Consider the following 20,722-nt stretch of genomic DNA (forward strand, 5'->3'; position numbering starts at 1 on the left):
ATCCAGGCGCGTAGGGCGCTATGACTTAAATCCTGGTCAGCTGATGTGACTTCGAAGTCTAAATTACTCAACATTCCTTTCAAGGGGCAGACCTTATTTGGGCCTGGTTTGAAGGAAATTATTGCTGACATTACTGGAGGTAAGGGTCACACCCTTCCTCAGGACAGGGCCAAAGCAAAGGCCAAACAGTATAATTTTCGTGCCTTTCGAAATTTCAAGGCAGGTGCAGCATCAACTTCCTCCGCTTCAAAACAAGAGGGAACTTTTGCTCAATCTAAGCAGGCCTGGAAACCTAACCAGTCCTGGAACAAAGGCAAGCAGGCCAGAAAGCCTGCTGCTGCCTCTAAGACAGCATGAAGGAACGGCCCCCTATCCGTTGACGGATCTAGTAGGGGGCAGACTTTCTCTCTTCGCCCAGGCGTGGGCAAGAGATGTTCAGGATCCCTGGGCGTTGGAGACCATATCTCAGGGATATCTTCTGGACTTCAAAGCTTCCCCTCCACAAGGGAGATTTCATCTTTCAAGGCTATCTGCAAATCAGATAAAGAAAGAGAGGCATTCCTACGCTGTGTGCAAGACCTCCTAGTTATGGGAGTGATCCATCCAGTTCCGCTGACGGAACAAGGACAGGGTTTTTAGTCGAATCTGTTTGTGGTTCCCAAAAAAGAGGGAACCTTCAGACCAATTTTGGATCTAAAGATCTTAAACAAATTCCTCAGAGTTCAAAATGGAAACTATTCGAACCATCCTACCCATGATCCAAGAAGGTCAGTACATGACCACAGTGGACTTAAAGGATGTCTACCTTCACATACCGATTCACAAGGATCATCATCGGTTTCTAAGGTTTGCCTTTCTAGACAGGCATTACCAATTTGTAGCTCTTCCCTTCGGGTTGTTCACAGCCCCGAGAATCTTTACAAAGGTTCTGGGCTCACTTCTGGCGGTTCTAAGACCGCGAGGCATAGCGGTGGCTCCGTATCTAGATGACATCCTGATACAGGCGTCAAGCTTTCAAGTTGCCAAGTCTCATACAGAGATAGTTCTGGCATTTGAGGTCGCACGGGTGGAAAGTGAACAAGAGTCTCCTCCTTAGGGACTTACAGATTCTGTAGAAATGAAAATTTACCTGACGGAGTCCAGGTTATCAAAACTTCTAAATGCTTGCCGTGTTCTTCACTCGATTCCGCGCCCTTCGGTAGCTCAGTGTATGGAGGTAATCGGCTTAATGGTAGCGGCAATGGACATAGTGCCATTTGCGCGCCTTCATCTCAGACCGCTGCAATTATGCATGCTGAGTCAGTGGAATGGCGATTACACAGATTTGTCCCCTCTGCTAAATCTGGATCAAGAGACCAGAGATTCTCTTCTCTGGTGGTTGTCTCGGGTACACCTGTCCAAGGGTATGACCTTTCGCAGGCCAGATTGGACAATTGTAACAACAGATGCCAGCCTTCTAGGTTGGGGTGCAGTCTGGAATTCCCTGAAGGCACAGGGATCGTGGACTCAGGAGGAGAAACTCCTTCCAATAAATATTCTGGAGTTAAGAGCAATATTCAATGCTCTTCTGGCTTGGCCTCAGTTAGCAACTCTGAGGTTCATCAGATTTCAGTCGGACAACATCACGACTGTGGCTTACATCAACCATCAAGGGGGAACCAGGAGTTCCCTAGCGATGTTAGAAGTCTCAAAAATAATTCGCTGGGCAGAGTACCACTCTTGCCACCTGTCAGCAATCCATATCCCAGGCGTGGAGAACTGGGAGGCGGATTTTCTAAGTCGTCAGACTTTCCATCCGGGGGAGTGGGAACTCCATCCGGAGGAGTGGGAACTCCATCCGGAGGTGTTTGCTCAGTTGATTCATCCTTTTGGCTTCGGAGCGTAATACGCCTAGCCTAGGAGACTGCTGGACAGCAGCCCCCTGAAAGTATTACAGCTCATTCTACTAGAGCTGTGGCTTCCACCTGGGCCTTCAAAAATGAGGCCTCTGTTGAACAGATTTGCAAGGCTGCGACTTGGTCTTTGCTTCACACTTTTTCAAAATTTTACAAATTTGATACTTTTGCTTCTTCGGAGGCTGTGTTTGGGAGAAAGGTTCTTCAGGCAGTGGTTCCTTCCACTTAATCCTGCCTTGTCCCTCCCATCATCCGTGTACTTTAGCTTTGGTATTTGTATCCCACAAGTAATGGATGATCCGTGGACTGGATACACTTAACAAGAGAAAACATAATTTATGCTTACCTGATAAATTTATTTCTCTTGTAGTGTATCCAGTCCACGGCCCACCCTGTCCTTTTAAGGCAGGTCTAAATTTTAATTAAACTACAGTCACCACTGCACCCTATGGTTTCTCCTTTCTCTGTTTGTTTTCGGTCGAATGACTGGATATGACAGTTAGGGGAGGAGCTATATAGCAGCTCTGCTGTGGGTGATCCTCTTGCAACTTCCTGTTGGGAAGGAGAATATCCCACAAGTAATGGATGATCCGTGGACTGAATACACTACAAGAGAAATAAATTTATCAGGTAAGCATAAATTATGTTTTTTTTCTATGGTGGTTTTCTCTGGATCACCTGTACCAGGGTACATGGTTTAGCTGGGTGAGGACTCCAGCGGAGTCTGTCCCTTGATTTCCTACAACTGAGAGTGAGCTTCAAGTCTGTTTTGGCCTCAGTTGGGTTCGACCCAGTTTCATTTTTGTTTTGTCAACGATCCATATCCCAGGGATGGACACTTGGGAAGCAAATTTTCTGAGTAAACAGTCTTTTTCATCCGGGAGAGTGGGATCTCCATCCGGGCGTATCTCCTTCCTGGTTCTCAAATAGGGTTGGCTGGAGTTGGCTGTCATGGCATCTTGGCGGCATGCTTAGTTTTCGGGATGCGGGTCCAGGTCCGGGGGCCCAAGTACGAGCTGGTAACTTCCTTGGTGGTTTAATCTTTCAGCCCAAGTTCTTTTTTCCTCCCGTTTTGCTTTTTTTTGCCGGGGGTTTGTTCTGATCGCATAGGAGAGGACATCAATGCTTCTCCTCACTTCTGTGTGGTCTAGCAGGATTTGGTATGCTAAACTACTGACCATGTCATCTCGGTAGCCTTGGATTCTTCTGTTTAGGAGGAATCTTTTCTTCGGGGTCCCTTCGTCACCCTAATATAGTTTTTCTGAAGATAATTGCTTGGGGACTGGACGTTTAATCTATGCAAGCGAGGTTTCTTTGATTCGGTCATAGATACCTTAATTCAGGCATGTAAGCCTGTTTCTAGGAAGTTTTACCATGAGATATGGCGTACATATTTTTCTTGGTGTGAATCCAAGGGTTACTCCTGGAGTAGGGTGAGGATCCCCAGAATTTTGTGTCATCTCCAAGAAGAATTGGAGAAGTTGTTTTCCACTAGTTCCCTAAAGGGACAGGTTTCTGCTTTGTCTGTTTTATTACACAAACGTCTGGCAGACGATCCGGATGTACAATCCTTTTGTCTGGCTCTGTCTGGAATACAGCCTTTGTTTAGGCCTATTACTCCTCCTTTGAGTTTGAATTTAGTTCTTAGAGTTTTTCTAGAAACCTATGCTTTCCATAGATATTAAGTTATTATCTTGGAAAGTTTTATTTTTGGTTGCTATTTTTTTCTGCTCAGAGTATCAGAGCTTTCAGCATTGCAATATAATTCTCCTCATCTTATTTTTCATGCGGATAAGGTGGTGTTGTGTTCTAACCTTGGGGTTCTTCCTAGGGTTATTTCAGTTGCACACATTTATCTGAAATTGTGGTTTTATCTGTGTCCTAATTCTCCTTCTCGGAAGGAACATCTGTTACATAATTTAGGTGTGGTCCGTGCTTTAAAGTTCTCCTTGCAAGCTACTAAGGACTTTTGTCAGTCTTCTTTCTTTATGGCTTTGGAGTATCTTGCGTTTTGCATATGAGACTGCTTGTCGGCAGTCTCCTGTAAGAATTACGGCTCTTTCCACTAGGACTATGGCTTCCTCATGGGCATTCAAAACTGATGCTTCTGTTGAACAGTTTTCAAGATTGTGACTTGGTTGTGTCTTTACTCTTTTTCCAATTTTTCAAATGTGATACCTTTGCCTCAAATGAGGCTGTTTTTGGGAAAGTTCTTCAAGCAGTGGTGCCTTCCATTTAGGTTACCTGTCTTGTCTGTCCCGTTTCATCCGTGTACTATAGCTTTGGTATTGTATCCCACAAGTAAGGATGAAATCTGTGGACTCATCGTATTTTGAAAAAGAAAAGGAAATTTATGCTTACCTGATAAATTTATTTATTTTTCGATACGATGAGTCCACGGCCCGCCTTGTTCTATGAGACAGGTTATTTACTTTTTGTTAAACTTCAGACCCCTCTGCTCCTTAGCTTTTCCTTTCTCTTCCTAACTTCGGTCAAATGACTGGGTTGGGGGGGGGGGAAGGGAGGAGCTATTTATACTGCTCTGCTGTTGAGCTCTTTGCCTCCTCCTGCTGACCAGGAGGCGATATCCCACAAGTAAGGATGACATCCGTGGACTCGTCGTATCGAAAAAGAAATAAATTTATCAGGTAAGCATAAATTTCCTTTTTGCGGACTTGGTTTACATTTCTTTCTAATGTTGTGAATTCTAACAACATTAGTAGGGAAATTGTTTCTTCCTTGTGTCCTCATCCCAAGAATACTCTTGAAAGATCTTTACATTCTATAGATGTTGTAAGAGCTTTAAAATATTATGTTGAAGCTACTGAAGATTTCAGTCCTAGGAAATGGCCACTGCCATTTCTTTGGCATCTTGGTTAAAGTTTTTGATTCACAAGGCTTATGTAGAGGCGTGACAGTATCTGCCTCAGAGAATTACAGCTCATTCTACTAGATCAGTCGCCACTTCTTGGGCTTTTAAGAATGAAGCTTCGGTTGATCAGATTTGCAGAGCAGCAACTTGGTTGTCTTTGCATACATTTTACTAAATTTTACCATTTTGATGTATTTGCTTCTTCTGAAGCAGCCTTTGGTAGAAAAGTTCTTCAGGCAGCTGTCTCACTTTGATTCTTCTGCTTATGATTTAAGTTTTTTTTTTGAAATTTATGTTAAATTTATAAGAAACTTATTATTTGTGGTTTTAATTTTTTCAGCGGAAATAGCTGTTTTTATTTTATCCCTCCCTTTCTAGTGACTCTTCTGTGGAGTTCCACATCTTGGGTATTACTATCCCATACGTCACTAGCTCATGGACTCTTGCCAATTACATGAAAGAAAACATAATTTATGTAAGAACTTACCTGATTAATTTCTTTCATATTGGCAAGAGTCCATGAGGCCCACCCTTTTTATGGTGGTTATGATTTTTGTATAAAAGCACAATTATATTTCCAGTTCCTCCTTTTTGTATGCTTTTTTACTCCTTATTTTTTCACCCCACTACTTGGCTATTCGTTAAACTGAATTGTGGGTGTGGTGAGGGGTGTATTTATAGGCATTTTGAGGTTTGGGAAACTTTGCCCCTCCTGGTAGGATTGTATATCCCATACGTCACTAACTCATGGACTCTTGCCAATATGAAAGAAATTAATTTATCAGGTAAATTCTTACATAAATTATGGGTTTTTTTTGTTTTTTTTTCCCCCCTTTAAGAGAACACACGGATGGGGAGAGATAAAGAAGGGACTGCTACCTACTTGAATGGATTGATCATAGTTTTTCATTTATTGACTAGCTTACTATAGTGATGTGTATTCTAATGTGCTTATATCTACAATTTAATCACTTTGTCTGTTGTGTGATGTTTAAAGTGACATCTTTATTTTGTATTTTAGCTGAAGTTGACCCTAAAGAAAGAATAGCACGACAAAGAAAATTGTTACAGCGTAAATTAGGACTTGATATGGGAGCAGCAATAGGAATGAACACAGAAGATCTCTTTAATGATGAAGATCTGGATTACATGCCATCTGCTTCACTTGTCAACAAACCTGTAAGTTAATCTTTTGTCTTTTGTAGTACTGTGTAGTAATATGGGAAATAAGAGCTATAAGTTAACAGAAATCTTTAAAGGAACATAAAAAACAAACTTTTTTTTTTTTTTTTTTTTAATTTATTTATTTAGAGCATACAATTTTAAACAGGCTTTCCATTTCCTTCATTCTCTTGGTAATCTATTGTTGGAGCAGCAGTTCACTACTTGGAGCTAGTTGAACACATCGTTAGAGACAATAAGAGGCATATATGTACAGCTAGCTCTCAGTAGTTTTTTCATTTTATAAAAAAAAAAGTGAGAACAAAGCAAATGAGATTTGTAGTAAATGGGAAAGTTGTTTAAAATTCTATGCTTTATCTGAATCATGAAGGTTTAATAGAGAGTTATAATGCTAGTGCTCTAATAATGCTTGCTCTAATTTTTTCACCCTTTAATATTCTGATCTCCCGTTTCCACGTTGTGGTTAGCTCAATATTTGCTTTCAATACATGGTTTAATGTTCTTGATTATTGAATATTTTTGAATAACTGATTCTGATCCATTTTTGCTTTGGGATAACTTTTATTTTGCTTTAAATTTGTCATAAGCACTGCATTGTCTTTAGTCTTTCTCTGACACCCCAGGTAGTTTACAGATGTGATATTACCCAACAATATAAATGAAAATGAGGTGAAATATGTATAGGTATTATAAGACTAGCAAACTTTATTTTTTTTGTGTGTGTATGTATGTATGTGTGTGTATGTGTGTGTATATATGTATATATAAAATGGCTGTAGGCTTACCAAATATTACCTCAATCTCATGAGGTAAGGCGAATGCTCAAGGAGAGGGAAACGACACCACCCTTAGTCAGCCAACAGACAGTGTTTGGCTCAGATGAATTGTCTCCTGGTACACTGTTTCTTAAGCTGCGCTTGGTGAAGCATGAGGCTGACAGCACCACACTCGGAAGGGGGAGGAGGGAAGTAATGGCTTCGGAGCTGCTGCTAATTATCTGGCATGCTTACTGCAGGGAGACAGCATGTGTTATCTGTTATGTGACCTCACTCAGTCAGCACAGCCTCGCAGTCACTAAGTACAGAAAGTGAAGTGCCGCTCTCTCTAATCTGCTACCCTTAAAACTTGACTCTAGAATGGAAGGGAGCTCCTGGCTGTCTTTAAATTTTCTGTCCTGTGTTGCATCAAGTGTGTGTATCATGCTCTCCTCCTCTGTCCTGCGCTGAGATTTTTGGGTCCAATCGTCGACAATATGTGTGAAGAAGGGTGCTTGCGGAGGGTCTGTCCTGGTTTGGGGCTGTGTTTCTGCCAGTGATTTTGGCGATATTGCCAGAATTGATGGTTCATGAGTGCAGAAAAGCTCAGGCAGGTTTTAATTCATCATGCCGTTCCTTGTGGAAAGCGCCTGTTTGAGAATGTTTTTATTTTTCCGCATGATAACAATCTCAAGCACACTGCTAATGCAGTGAAATCCTATTTGGAGAGAAAAACGGCTGATGAAACACTAACGGTCATGGACTGGACTCCACGGAGTCCAGACCTGAATATTATAGAGGCAGTATAGGATCACCTGGACAGAGAAAGAAATAAGACAACCTAAATCTAAAGACGAACTCTGCAAAGTGCTGAAAGAAGGCTGGTATAATATACCAGAAGATTACTTCAGAAAATTTTAAGATAATTCAAGATGTGCTTAGTGCCAAAGGGAGGTCACACTAAATACTGACTGTTGCCCAAAGAAGCCATTTGTTCTGAAAATTTTTAGTTTATTTTATATTTTGTGTACATATTTCCTGTATTTTCTCTTTGTATCTTAATAAAGAGTGAAAAATAAATATGGATGGTCATTAAAACTTTGCTGAAACACATGTAATGGTGGCCTATGACTTTTGCACAGTACTGTAAGTAGATATATGTATTTATGAATAAATAGAACATAATTTTCTATGTGAAGAACATTGGAATGGGAAATATTTGGGCTAGTGCACATGAGAATATGTGATCAGGTTGGGTGTTACTTTTTTTTTTTTTTCATACAACAACAAAGGAGCTATTACCCATAAATTTTATGCTCTGCAGCTGGAAGCACATTAAGTGGAAACTAATTTTACAGTAAACTGTCCCTTTAAATGATGATAACCTGTAAATAAATTCTAAATGTGATGTATTCTAAGCAAAGGTTAGCCTAAGAATAGTATGTACCTTTTTTATTACATTTGCTAAAATTATCTTAGTTGTTTAGATATTGTCAAGGTTTTTTTGCATAAAGTAATGGGTGCCATCATGTTGGAACCTAGGTTTCCCCTTTTGACCAAAATAATAGTAGTCGGCTAACAATTCAAAGAGGAATAAAATATTGTTAAAGTAACTATCAAAAAGGATTTCTACACACGCTTTGCCCGTTTTTTTTTTTTTTTTAAATTTTCAAAAAGCTTTATTGATGTTCAATGCGTATTACATAAAAATAAAATACCAACAACGAGGCCCAACATGCCCCCGATACAGCCTTACTTACAAGCATATAAATCTAGAAATTAGAATTATCTAGGTGTAGATAGACCTTAATCGGGTAGCATGTTTCTTACAATATACCACATACAGTACCAGTCTAAGGTGCTGATAGGGACTGGGAGATTCCTATAAGATTGAAAAAGAAAGTAAAGCTGTGGGGTGGGGGGATGAAGGGGGAAGGGAGGGGGAAAATATCGTTTTTTTTGGGGACGTGGAAACCGGTCATAAGTGTCAAACACATGAGTCAGGTCAGTTTGTGGACAGGATATTGGGTTTCCAAAGCGTGTCATGATTGCATTTCCAATCTGCACAAATCAATTCAAATAAGTCAGTTGCCTAATTTGTATAAGATGTCTCTCTCCATGGTATATAGATAGGCCATAAAAGTACAAATCTTGGACCAACTCGGGGTGGATTCTTTCTTCCATTCACAAGCTGAGTGTTTTATTGAAATGAAGAGGTATATACATATGTACGAGTGGTGTTTTGGAAGAGTGTGTACTCCTATGTGTAAGAGGGCAATAGCTGGTGATCTACAGAGAGAGATGCCTAATTTGGACAGGGCCGGAAAGCAAGCGTTCCATAAGGGGAAAAGTTTGGGGCATTCCCACCAAATATGCAAGGTGTCACCCCTCTGGCCACAGTTTCTCAAGCAGTTGGGTGACGTACCTGGAAACATTTTAGTCAGTCGTGTGGGGGACATACCAATGTGCTAAAAGTTTATAGAAAGTTTCATATAAAGTGGTGCAGTGGATAGCCGCCTGTGTGAGTTCTATAGTCCGCCCCCAAGTGTCAGTCGTTACTGAAATCCCAAAAAGGATTCCCATCTTAGGAGGTGGGGCGCTGCATCTGGTTGTGGAGTAAGGCCTAATAAGGTGTAATGGAGGGACAAAGGCCTACGGAGTCTATTACCTTGGTTCCATACAGTCTCCCAGGGGGTCAAAGGTCTGGTCATCGTGGGTTTAAAACCCCAACTGACCAGAAAACTTTTTTAATTCTGTGGTATTCAAACATTAAATATTGTGGAAGTACGAGGTTGGTGCCAAGCTGGGAGATGTGCTTAAAACTGACCCTCAGGGATGTGAGCCATAGGTCCGAGACCGTGTTGAACTCCTAAGTGGGCCTATTTGAACGGATGGGTGTCCTGTAGGCCAGCGAGAGAAGTAATAGGGGAAGGATGTGGTGCTATATGCGTAGAATGACTAATCTTATCCCAGAAATCTAGGTATTCCTGGATAATGGGGTTTGTCAGGAGTAACTCCCTACGACCATGCAGTGCTGTCCAAATCAAATCCCGTAAGTCTAAGTTAAAAGATAGAGGCCTGTTCTATAGTTCGCCATTTACATAGGGAGTGCTTAACCCCCCACTGTGAAACATGGGTGAGCATTGCCCCCTCATAGTATCTTACCACAGAGGGGGAACCTATCCCTCCACAGTTCTTAGGGAGCTGAAGTATTTTTGGTGCAATTCTGGGCGGTTTACTCTGCCAAATATGTTTGGGGAGTTCACTCTGGAATTGCAAGAGAATTTGTCTGGGGACCTTAACCGGCAGGCACCGGAACAGGTATGCAAGTCTAGGAAGAAAGGACATTTTCAGAGCTACAATCCTACCTAGCCATGAGACATGAGTCAGATTCCAATTTTTATTTAGGGAACGAAGTTCTGATAATAAAGGAAGGTAATTATCTTTGATGACTCGATTTAAGTCACCTGATAGCTTAACTCCTAAGTGTAGAACTGAGGATTCCGTCCAGTGAAATGGGAACTTGGACTTTAGGGGCGCTAAGTTAGATTTCTGAATGCCCTGGGTATAAATCTCAGTTTTCAATTTGTTTAGTTTGTAATAAGAATGGGCATTAAAGTCTTGCAATATTTGTAGGAGTCTGGGGAGAGTAAGTGTAAGATCGGACGAGAAAAGAGTGATATCATCTGCAAATAAAGCAATTTTATGTTTAGTACCAAAAAGAGTAACACCCTTCATTTGAGGGTCAGTCAGCTCTAATCTGTTCAGCTAACGGCTCAATGGCTAGCGCAAAAAGGAGGGGTGACAGAGGGCATCCCTGTCTGGTGCCGTTGGTTATAGTGAAGGGAGAGGACTGAAACCCAAGTCCCTTCACTAGGGCAGAAGGGGTAGAATAGAGGGTCTTAATTACTCTTAGGTCATCAGGGAATTGAGAATTTTCAAGTACCCACAAAAACTGCCAGCGCACGCGATCAAAAGTCTTCTCGGCATCTAATGAAATGACAGCTAATGGCTTCTGAAGGCTAGAAGAGAGGCTAAGAATGTTTAATAGCCGTTTAGTATTATCAGGGCCCTCTCGTTTTGGGACAAATCCCACTTGATCTGGGTTGATGAGGTGTGGTAAAAGGTTAGCAACTCGGTTAGCCAGAAGTTTTGAATAAAATGTTATGTCGGTGTTAATAAGCGATATTGGCCTAGAGGGTGGGGTCTTTGTTAGGCTTTAGAATCGTTATGATGGTGGCTTCAAGAAATTCTTTGTTAAACGCACCCTCATTCCAAGCTAAATTGTAGAGCCTGAGAAGCAGGGGGGAAAGTTCCTGAATATAGGTTTTGTAAAAGTGAGCTGGGAAGCCATCTGAGCCCGGGGATTTAAAGGACTTTGAATTTTTAATGACTCGCTGTATTTCAGTGACGGTAAATGGGGAAGCCAAAGACTCCCGGGAGATTTAAGGACTTTAAATACGCGCGCACGCAATCTAGGGAGGTTGAGTGAGGCTTTTCAGAGCGGTTTATATTATAGAGGTTGGAATAATATTTAGCAAATGCTTCCCCTATTTGAGTTGGGATTTTGAGGAGGGACTGTGCAGAGCGTATGCTAAGGATACGTGAAGCACTAATTCTGCTTCTGAGTTTGTTGGCCAGAAGGGTGTCCGCCTTATTACTTTTGTAATAAATCAATTGCTTTAATTTGGTTAGATTAATTTGAGATCTTTTAAGTTCAATTTGGGAAATATGATTCTTAATATTAGTAATTTGTACTGCTAGGGGGCCGAAGGGGTGACTCTCTATTTTGAGATTCTAGTATTCTTAGTTTAACGTGAGCTTGTGATAAGGTTAGTCCTGCTTGCTTTCTAAGGCTCGTCTGTTTGGTGATTATGACCCCTCTGATGGTCGCTTTTGCGGCACCCCACAGGGTGTCGTCTCTAACTAGGGCATTATCGTTAGCATGTATAAAATGTTTGATTTCTGTTTAAGTTTTCTCTAAATGGGATGTCACTTAAGAAGTTATGGGGCATACGCCAAGGAGCTTTAATGTGCGAGGTGTTTGCCGAAATGATATCAGCAAGGACATAATCGTGGTCCGACCAGGGACAAAGGGAAATAGAGGCTTTTTGTGACAAGGTCTAGCGAATCTGCAGTAGAGAAAATGTAATGTAATCTAGCATATTGCCGATGTGGTTGTGAGTAATGCGTGTAATCCCTATCTCTGGAGTGGGTAGCTCTCCAGATATCATAGTAGCCCGAGCATGACATGATGTTGTGAAATCTAATTGTAAGCCGTTCAGCGGCTGAGTGTGTCTTTTGTGTGTCAGAGGATTTTCTATCCACCATAGGGTCCCAAACCATGTTGAAGTCTCCTGACATAATGACTCTACCCTGCTTAACCTGGTCTTGTATGGAGGATGTGCTTCAGATATTTAGGTTGGTGGGTGTTTGGAAGGTAGACAGAAGCTAATGTGTAAAGCGCATGGTTGAGTTTGCAAATCAGGATGACGTTTCTGGCCTGTGGATCCTTGATAGTCAAAATGGGCTCAGAGGCAAGGCACCTGTGAAGCAGGATGGCAGTGCCTCTGGCTTTTTTTAGAGAAAGGGGCATATTCTATATGAGTGTACGACTTTGAAGAGAGTCTGAGGGGTTCATTTGGTAGCCAGTGCGTTTCCTGAAGGAACGCAATGTCAGGGTTATGATGCTTCAATGATCGCAGCATTAGGCTACGTTTTAAAAGGGGTATTGAGGCTTCTGACATTGTGGGTGAGAAGTCTGAGAGTGGGTCGGGTCATGTGTTATAGCGTCAAGGTGGCAAATGGTAATTACTAAGGTCTCTCAGTGTAGGGAAAGGGATGAAGAGAAGGAAAAAGGGGAGGAGGGAGGGTGAAAGGCACTGAAAAGTGCCTGAAGTAAGGTGGAAATAGTCCACCTCAAAAGAGCCCTATCGTGGGCTTCTAGGTGGGGGGGTGAACCTAATGCTCAAGAGCAAATGCAGGAGGGCCAGAACGCCAGCCCTGCTCTAATATAACAACACAACATTAAGAACTAAACATGATATATTAAGGTAAACCGTGGATAACAGTGCAACAAAGTCAAATATAAAGACAAAATAGGACAAGTGTGAGCATTGGTGCATTTTTAGTTACAAAATCAAAGAACTTCACTTGTAGCTGAACGGGCGCACCCGGTCAGCCGACAGAATCCATCAGGGACATGAAGGTATGGGCCCGAAGGGGCCAATTGCTGAGATCAGGTAGTGGTCCCATGGTGGCCAAGAGAGTCCCGAGGTTGTTGTGCCTTGGGACGCTTCGATCTCTGGTCTTTTACTGTCCACTCTGGAGCTGAAGCTCGTAATCGAGGTTGCGGATGAGCTTGTATATTTGAGAATTCCGGAAGGAGGCCCCAGGACGTGGGGAGTGGTGGCCACAACTGTCTGGTTGTCCTTGGATAAAAAGCCTGGTGGAGTAGCCCCATCTCTATCTGATATTGGCTTTGCGTAAGGCAGACGTTATAGGCTGGAATTGTTGCTGCTGCTGGATGGTGTGGGCGGACAGGTCAAGAAGGAGCTGAACCTCCCTAAACCTATCACTTAAGCTTGTTTTTTAAAAGCAGCCTGCATCTTTATATAGGTTGCTATGGAAGCACACTATGATGTCTCTTGGTTTGTCCGCGTTCAGCATCCTTGGGCGAAGGGCTCTATGTGCCCTTTCCATCGTGGAAGTTAATCCTTCAGGCGATCCCACTAGTTCCTGAAATAGAGCCTGCATGTAGTCTTTTATATCGGGTGTAGAAACCGATTCTGGGATGCCTCAGAACCTTATATTGTTGCGCCTAGATCTGTCTTCTACGTCTGCAAGGTTGGACTCTAGCTGTGAGATTTGTTCAGCAAGATTTTCAGAATAAGCTAAGAGATTAGATTGATCCACAGCAATATCATCCTGTTTGCGCTCTAGCGCGTCCACTCTTTCTCCAATTTCAGAAATCTTTCTACAGCTCAGCTGATCTTCTTTGAATTTCTTGGGTAATAGAGTGGGTCTGAGTGGCCAGCAGTTTCTTGAGTGAGGACTCCGTAATGAAGTGCTGTGGAGTATGTGCTGGAAAGGGACTCTTCGTCCTGAGTGTCAGGGTTAGGGGCGCTTCTTTTGTCTGCGCAAAGTGATTAAACACTGTTTTTTTAGGTTTAGGGTTGGACTTGAGATGTTTCCTGATGGAATGAGGCCTTTTTCTATGTTGCTTGGCCACCCGTAGGAGAGACCTATAGCAGATCATTATGCAACTCAATAGAGCACACACCACTGTTAAAGGGATAAAAAAGGTTAATTGCACATGAGTATTGTCAGTTCCAGTTCTATATATTCATATTTAGAGTGGGGCTGGGCAGCATTTCACACTAGAAGATACATTGCAATGTTAGCAATCAATCATTGATCCAGAGGGGACCCTCAAGGCACCAGATGAGTGAGCTGATACAGGGATGGAAAAAGACTGTTAACTAGGTATATTATATTCCCGACCCTTATCAGTGTGTGAAACTCTTCCCTCAACAAGGGTTAGAAGGACCCCTCTCGACTTAGGGAGTATGGGATGCGACCCGAAGGAAGGGGAAAAGGAAAAAGGGAGGTGACCAACCCAGGTTGGCTGGGCCGGAAAAGAGGGACCCCCCTAGTTCAGTACAGCGATTTAGGTTACAAATGTATGCACAATAGAAATATGGTTCCTAAGAGGTCACCTATGACAGTAATATAGTGAATCTGGTGGCCAAGGGCCGAGAGGACCCCTCTCGACTCGGAATAGAGGATACAACACGAAGGAAGGGGGAAAGGGAAGTGGAATTGACCAACCTAGACTAGGCTGGAAACGGAGAGTCTTGCGGGGGTAACACTGAATTAATACACTCAAGAGGTTAGTAAATTAAGGCACTACTGTGGTGAGGACCTGCAAATATAAGTTAAGCAGAGAAGAGAAAAAGACACTACACTTTGGTCTAAGGACCCAAAGACAAGTGAGCTGGCGCAGCAGCAAAATTTGGTTACAACAAATAAATGAATAGCCCTATTCTTTGAATTAAGCAATCCTAAAATAACACCGTTATCTTAACGGCAGAGGTTGGGGTAAACCTATAAGAGCACAGTTCAGATGAGCAGTAAATAGTTTAGGGTAGTCTCAGTAAGAGTTGCTGCTGGTAATATGGGAGTGTTCTGCTATCTTTTATAGTGGGAGTAATCTCCTGTGTGGGGAGTCCAAAAGGGCCCAAATGTGAACAGAAAGAGTCTAAACGGTGACTAACGGTGTTGGTATTCTTAATCCATCAATTATGACAAAGGTCTAGGGATCCGTGCTGGAATTAGTTGGCACCTGTATTGTGTGACATGCACAGAAGTAGGTGTTGCGCAGTTAGAATACTGAATAATGGCCCCCAAATGTAGCCCGTAAATTACTTTTGATCACCTGGTTAGGCCGTATCTAATATTGAAATAAAGGCCAATTTTAGTGGTTGGGGTGTATTTAGTGCATGTAAAAACACTTTTAGATCTCACCCAAAGCCGCTCCTGCAAAGTGATCCCCAGTAGGCTTAGTGATGTGAGTGGCCACGTAGAGACTGGGAGCAGCGAGACCGGGAGGTCAATTATCCAAGATGGAGGATTTTCGCTCCGTTCCAAAGGCTTACCCCGCTGATGACTCAATCTCTAGGGTAAAAACTGCCAGACCCTTAGGATGTCAAATTCTGCTCTAAAGCCGATTCGCACCTTGGTCTCCGCTGTCAGCCGTGTAACGTCTCCGGGTTACATCAGGCCGCAGCAGGGGATGTATGTGGGCCCCAGGATCACGTGGTCAAAACTCCAGAGCAAACCTTCAGTTGTCACTTATCTTGAATCGGGGCGTCTCAGGTGTTGTCCTGTCTACCTCAGAGCGGAGCCCTGACCCTCCGAGGTAGCGATGATGTGCGATCGCTGAGGTGGTGGGAAGGAAGTCAATGCGCTACCAGTGAGCCCGGCAACTTTAACACTCCTAGCGGGGGTAAGTCCGATCAGGAACACCAGTTTAGGCTGTGCAGTATGGGAAGTGGGTTGTCTCAGTGGGAGCTCAGACTACAGAAAAATTAGCCTCCGTAGCGGAGCCCCGACCCTCCGGAAGGTAGTAGGTCTCGCCGTTGAGCTCACTTGTTAGAACGAAACTCGCCTTTGACTGTAAATAAGCGGAGATTCCGTTTTGTGGATTCACAGGGAGTAAATGCCCCAAATGTTGACTTTTGATGAGGGGATGAAGCCTCAAATATGTGAAAATATTGATTATTTGCAGGAGAGCTCCCAGTGCCTGCGTCTGCTCAGTGTTTGCCCGTTTTTTTTTATATTGTTCCCCAATTAATCCTTCACATAAAAATAAAGGGAAAAACCAAGGTTTAATACAAACTTATTTTTTGTATTAACCAAACATTCTTAGCTATTCTTGTGGTGCAGATCTTTTAACAAATTATATAACTTAAACCAAAATGTAGTTAACAATGAGTGATGATACTTATGCATCAAACAGAAAAGGGATTCAGCACTTGTTTTCTATCAAATCATTCCAATTCTTTATTATCTAATAGACCATACATGATTGATATCATTATAGTTTAGTGCTTCATAGAAACGCCTACTCCAAGAACCTGTAAATTGAAATGTTAAAAATATCACAACTTTAAAGCTGTTACATTAACTAAACACCTTGTGTGGGAAGAAATAAAAACTTGAGAATCAAGCTTATAATTGCTTTAAGCAGTGATGGATATGAATGCAGGGCTAGCAACACCCTGCCTTTAACAGATCCAACCTTAAATACAGGTCCGGTAATGTGTAAGCAGTTAAAAAATTAGGATCTATGCTATCCTTCATATCAATATATATATATAAAAACTGAAGATATATTAAACAGAATTGTTCCACAATCATAGTGTAAAGCTTTTAAGTTTCTCAAAAACGTTCCAGTCTGATGCAACAAAGGGCTATGTCAGATTAGTTCAAGTTCTAAGAATGTCAAATGCACCATTTCAAAACCACAACTTTTTGGTGGGTAGTGGTGTGTTTTTTTTTGTTTGTTTTTTTTTAAATGCACTTGCATATCCTAACGAAATGTTTTGTGTGAACAAGTCACAGCAACTTCCATGCTTGCAGGCATTGCCAAAGCAATTGCCTGCTCATGCCGATATTCAGCACTGTTAGGAGGCGTTACCAGTCAGACAGCCAGGATATGTTCTACACTTCCAATCATTATCCAGCTCTTAAACTATCTCCCTACTGAGGTGTAGTTGTTGGATGATGTACCTCCACCAAAACAATGTGTGTGTGATATAGCATGTGGGAAAAGGTGTTATGGTCTGATGAAACAAAGGTTGAACTTATTGGCCATAATTCCAAAGGATATGTTTGGCTCAAAAACACTGCACATCACCAAAAGAACACCATACCCACAGTGAAGCATGGTGGTGGCAGTATCATGCTTTGGGGCTGTTTTTATTCAGCTGGAACTGGGGCCTTAGTCAACGTAGAGGGAATTATGAACAGTTCCAAATACCAGTCAATATTGGCACAAAACCTTCAGGCTTCTGCTATAAAGCTGAACATGAAGAGGAACTTCATCTATCAGCATGACAACGACCCAAAGCATACATCCAAATCAACAAAGGAATGGATTTAACAGAAGAAGATTAAACTTTTGGAATGGCCAAGCCAGAGCACAGACTTGAATCTGATCAAAAATCTGTGGGGTGATCGGAAGAGGGCTGTGCACAGGAGATGACCTCGCAATCTGACAGATTTGGAGTGTTTTTGCAAAGAGTGGGCAAATCTTGCCAAGTCAAGATGTGCCATGTTGATAGGCTCATACCCATAAAGACTGAGTGCTGTAATAAAATCAAAAGGTGCTTTAACAAAGTATTAGTTTATGCAACCATATTTTTTTATTTTTACTTCCATCCACCTAAAAGATTTCAGTTTGTTTTTCAATTGAGTTGTACAGTTTATAGGTCACATTAAAGGTGGATAAAAGTTGTAAAATTATTTCTTGGTCTATTTTTTTACATTACAGAAACCTGACATTTCTCCAACATAGGTGTGTCCGGTCCACGGCGTCATCCTTACTTGTGGGATATTCTCTTCCCCAACAGGAAATGGCAAAGAGCCCAGCAAAGCTGGTCACATGATCCCTCCTAGGCTCCGCCTACCCCAGTCATTCTCTTTGCCGTTGTACAGGCAACATCTCCACGGAGATGGCTTAGAGTTTTTTAGTGTTTAACTGTAGTTTTTATTATTCAATCAAGAGTTTGTTATTTTAAAATAGTGCTGGTATGTACTATTTACTCTGAAACAGAAAAGAGATGAAGATTTCTGTTTGTATGAGGAAAATGATTTTAGCAACCGTTACTAAAATCCATGGCTGTTCCACACAGGACTGTTGAGAGGAATTAACTTCAGTTGGGGGAACAGTGAGCAGTCTCTTGCTGCTTGAGGTATGACACATTCTAACAAGACGATGTAATGCTGGAAGCTGTCATTTTCCCTATGGGATCCGGTAAGCCATGTTTATTAAGATAGTAAATAAGGGCTTCATAAGGGCTTATTAAGACTGTAGACTTTTTCTGGGCTAAATCGATTCATATATTACACATATTTAGCCTTGAGGAATCATTTAATCTGGGTATTTTGATAAGATTATATCGGCAGGCACTGTTTTAGACACCTTATTCTTTAGGGGCTTTCCCAAATCATAGGCAGAGCCTCATTTTCGCGCCGGTGTTGCGCACTTGTTTTTGAGAGGCATGACATGCAGTCGCATGTGTGAGGAGCTCTGATACATAGAAAAGACTTTCTGAAGGCGTCATTTGGTATCGTATTCCCCTTTGGGCTTGGTTGGGTCTCAGCAAAGCAGATACCAGGGACTGTAAAGGGGCTAAAGTTAAAAACGGCTCCGGTTCCGTTATTTTAAGGGTTAAAGCTTCCAAATTTGGTGTGCAATACTTTTAAGGCTTTAAGACACTGTGGTGAAATTTTGGTGAATTTTGAACAATTCCTTCATATTTTTTCGCAATTGCAGTAATAAAGTGTGTTCAGTTTAAAATTTAAAGTGACAGTAACGGTTTTATTTTAAAACGTTTTTTGTACTTTGTTATCAAGTTTATGCCTGTTTAACATGTCTGAACTACCAGATAGACTGTGTTCTGAATGTGGGGTAGCCAGAGTTCCTTCTCATTTAAATAAATGTGATTTATGTGACAATGACAATGATGCCCAAGATGATTCCTCAAGTGAGGGGAGTAAGCATGGTACTGCATCATTCCCTCCTTCGTCTACACGAGTCTTGCCCACTCAGGAGGCCCCTAGTACATCTAGCGCGCCAATACTCCTTACTATGCAACAATTAACGGCTGTAATGGATAATTCTATCAAAAACATTTTAGCCAAAATGCCCACTTATCAGCGTAAGCGCGACTGCTCTGTTTTAGATACTGAAGAGCATGACGACGCTGATGATAATGGTTCTGATAGGCCCCTACACCAGCCTGATGGGGCCAGGGAGGTTTTGTCTGAGGGAGAAATTTCGGATTCAGGGAAAATTTCTCAACAAGCTGAACCTGATGTGATTACATTTAAATTTAAGTTGGAACATCTCCGCGCTCTGCTTAAGGAGGTATTATCCACTCTGGATGATTGTGACAATTTGGTCATCCCAGAGAAACTATGTAAAATGGACAAGTTCCTAGAGGTCCCGGGGCTCCCAGAAGCTTTTCCTATACCCGAGCGGGTGGCGGACATTGTAAATAAAGAATGGGAAAGGCCCGGTATACCTTTCGTCCCTCCCCCCATATTTAAAAAATTGTTTCCTATGGTCGACCCCAGAAAGGACTTATGGCAGACAGTCCCCAAGGTCGAGGGAGCGGTTTCCACTTTAAACAAACGCACCACTATACCCATAGAAGATAGTTGTGTTTTCTCCAACATAGGTGTGTCCGGTCCACGGCGTCATCCTTACTTGTGGGATATTCTCTTCCCCAACAGGAAATGGCAAAGAGCCCAGCAAAGCTGGTCACATGATCCCTCCTAGGCTCCGCCTACCCCAGTCATTCTCTTTGCCGTTGTACAGGCAACATCTCCACGGAGATGGCTTAGAGTTTTTTAGTGTTTAACTGTAGTTTTTATTATTCAATCAAGAGTTTGTTATTTTGAAATAGTGCTGGTATGTACTATTTACTCAGAAACAGAAAAGAGATGAAGATTTCTGTTTGTATGAGGAAAATGATTTTAGCAACCGTCACTAAAATCCATGGCTGTTCCACACAGGACTGTTGAGAGCAATTAACTTCAGTTGGGGGAACAGTGAGCAGTCTCTTGCTGCTTGAGGTATGACACATTCTAACAAGACGATGTAATGCTGGAAGCTGTCATTTTCCCTCTGGGATCCGGTAAGCCATGTTTATTACGATTGTAAATAAGGGCTTCAAAAAGGGCTTATTAAGACTGTAGACTTTTTTTGGGCTAAATCGATTGATTATTAACACATATTTAGCCTTGAGGAATCATTTTATCTGGGTATTTTGATATAATAATATCGGCAGGCACTGTTTTAGACACCTTATTCTTTAGGGGCTTTCCCAAAGCATAGGCAGAGCCTCATTTTCGCGCCGGTGTTGCGCACTTGTTTTTGAGAGGCATGGCATGCAGTCGCATGTGAGAGGAGCTCTGATACTTAGAAAAGACTTTCTGAAGGCGTCATTTGGTATCGTATTCCCCTTGGGGCTTGGTTGGGTCTCAGCAAAGCAGATACCAGGGACTGTAAAGGGGTTAAAGTTCAAAACGGCTCCGGTTCCGTTATTTTAAGGGTTAAAGCTTCCAAATTTGGTGTGCAATACTTTTAAGGCTTTAAGACACTGTGGTGAAAATTTGGTAAATTTTGAACAATTCCTTCATGTTTTTTCGCATTTGCAGTAATAAAGTGTGTTCAGTTTAAAATTTAAAGTGACAGTAACGGTTTAATTTTAAAACGTTTTTTGTAC

General features: G+C 42.0%; 1 protein-coding gene across 1 annotated transcript in view; it reads left to right on the top strand.

The window, feature by feature from the left end:
* The window catches only part of BTAF1 (B-TFIID TATA-box binding protein associated factor 1), a gene marked incomplete in the record, with an annotated part of 442,652 nt that overhangs the window by 95,500 nt on the left and 326,430 nt on the right, over window positions 1-20,722 (top strand). Inside the window, 1 exon segment of the mRNA XM_053692938.1 lies at window positions 5,789-5,946. Coding sequence (XP_053548913.1) covers window positions 5,789-5,946 — 158 coding nt within the window.

This window comes from Bombina bombina, chromosome 9 (assembly GCF_027579735.1).
Source record: "Bombina bombina isolate aBomBom1 chromosome 9, aBomBom1.pri, whole genome shotgun sequence".
Classification (NCBI taxonomy): domain Eukaryota; kingdom Metazoa; phylum Chordata; class Amphibia; order Anura; family Bombinatoridae; genus Bombina; species Bombina bombina.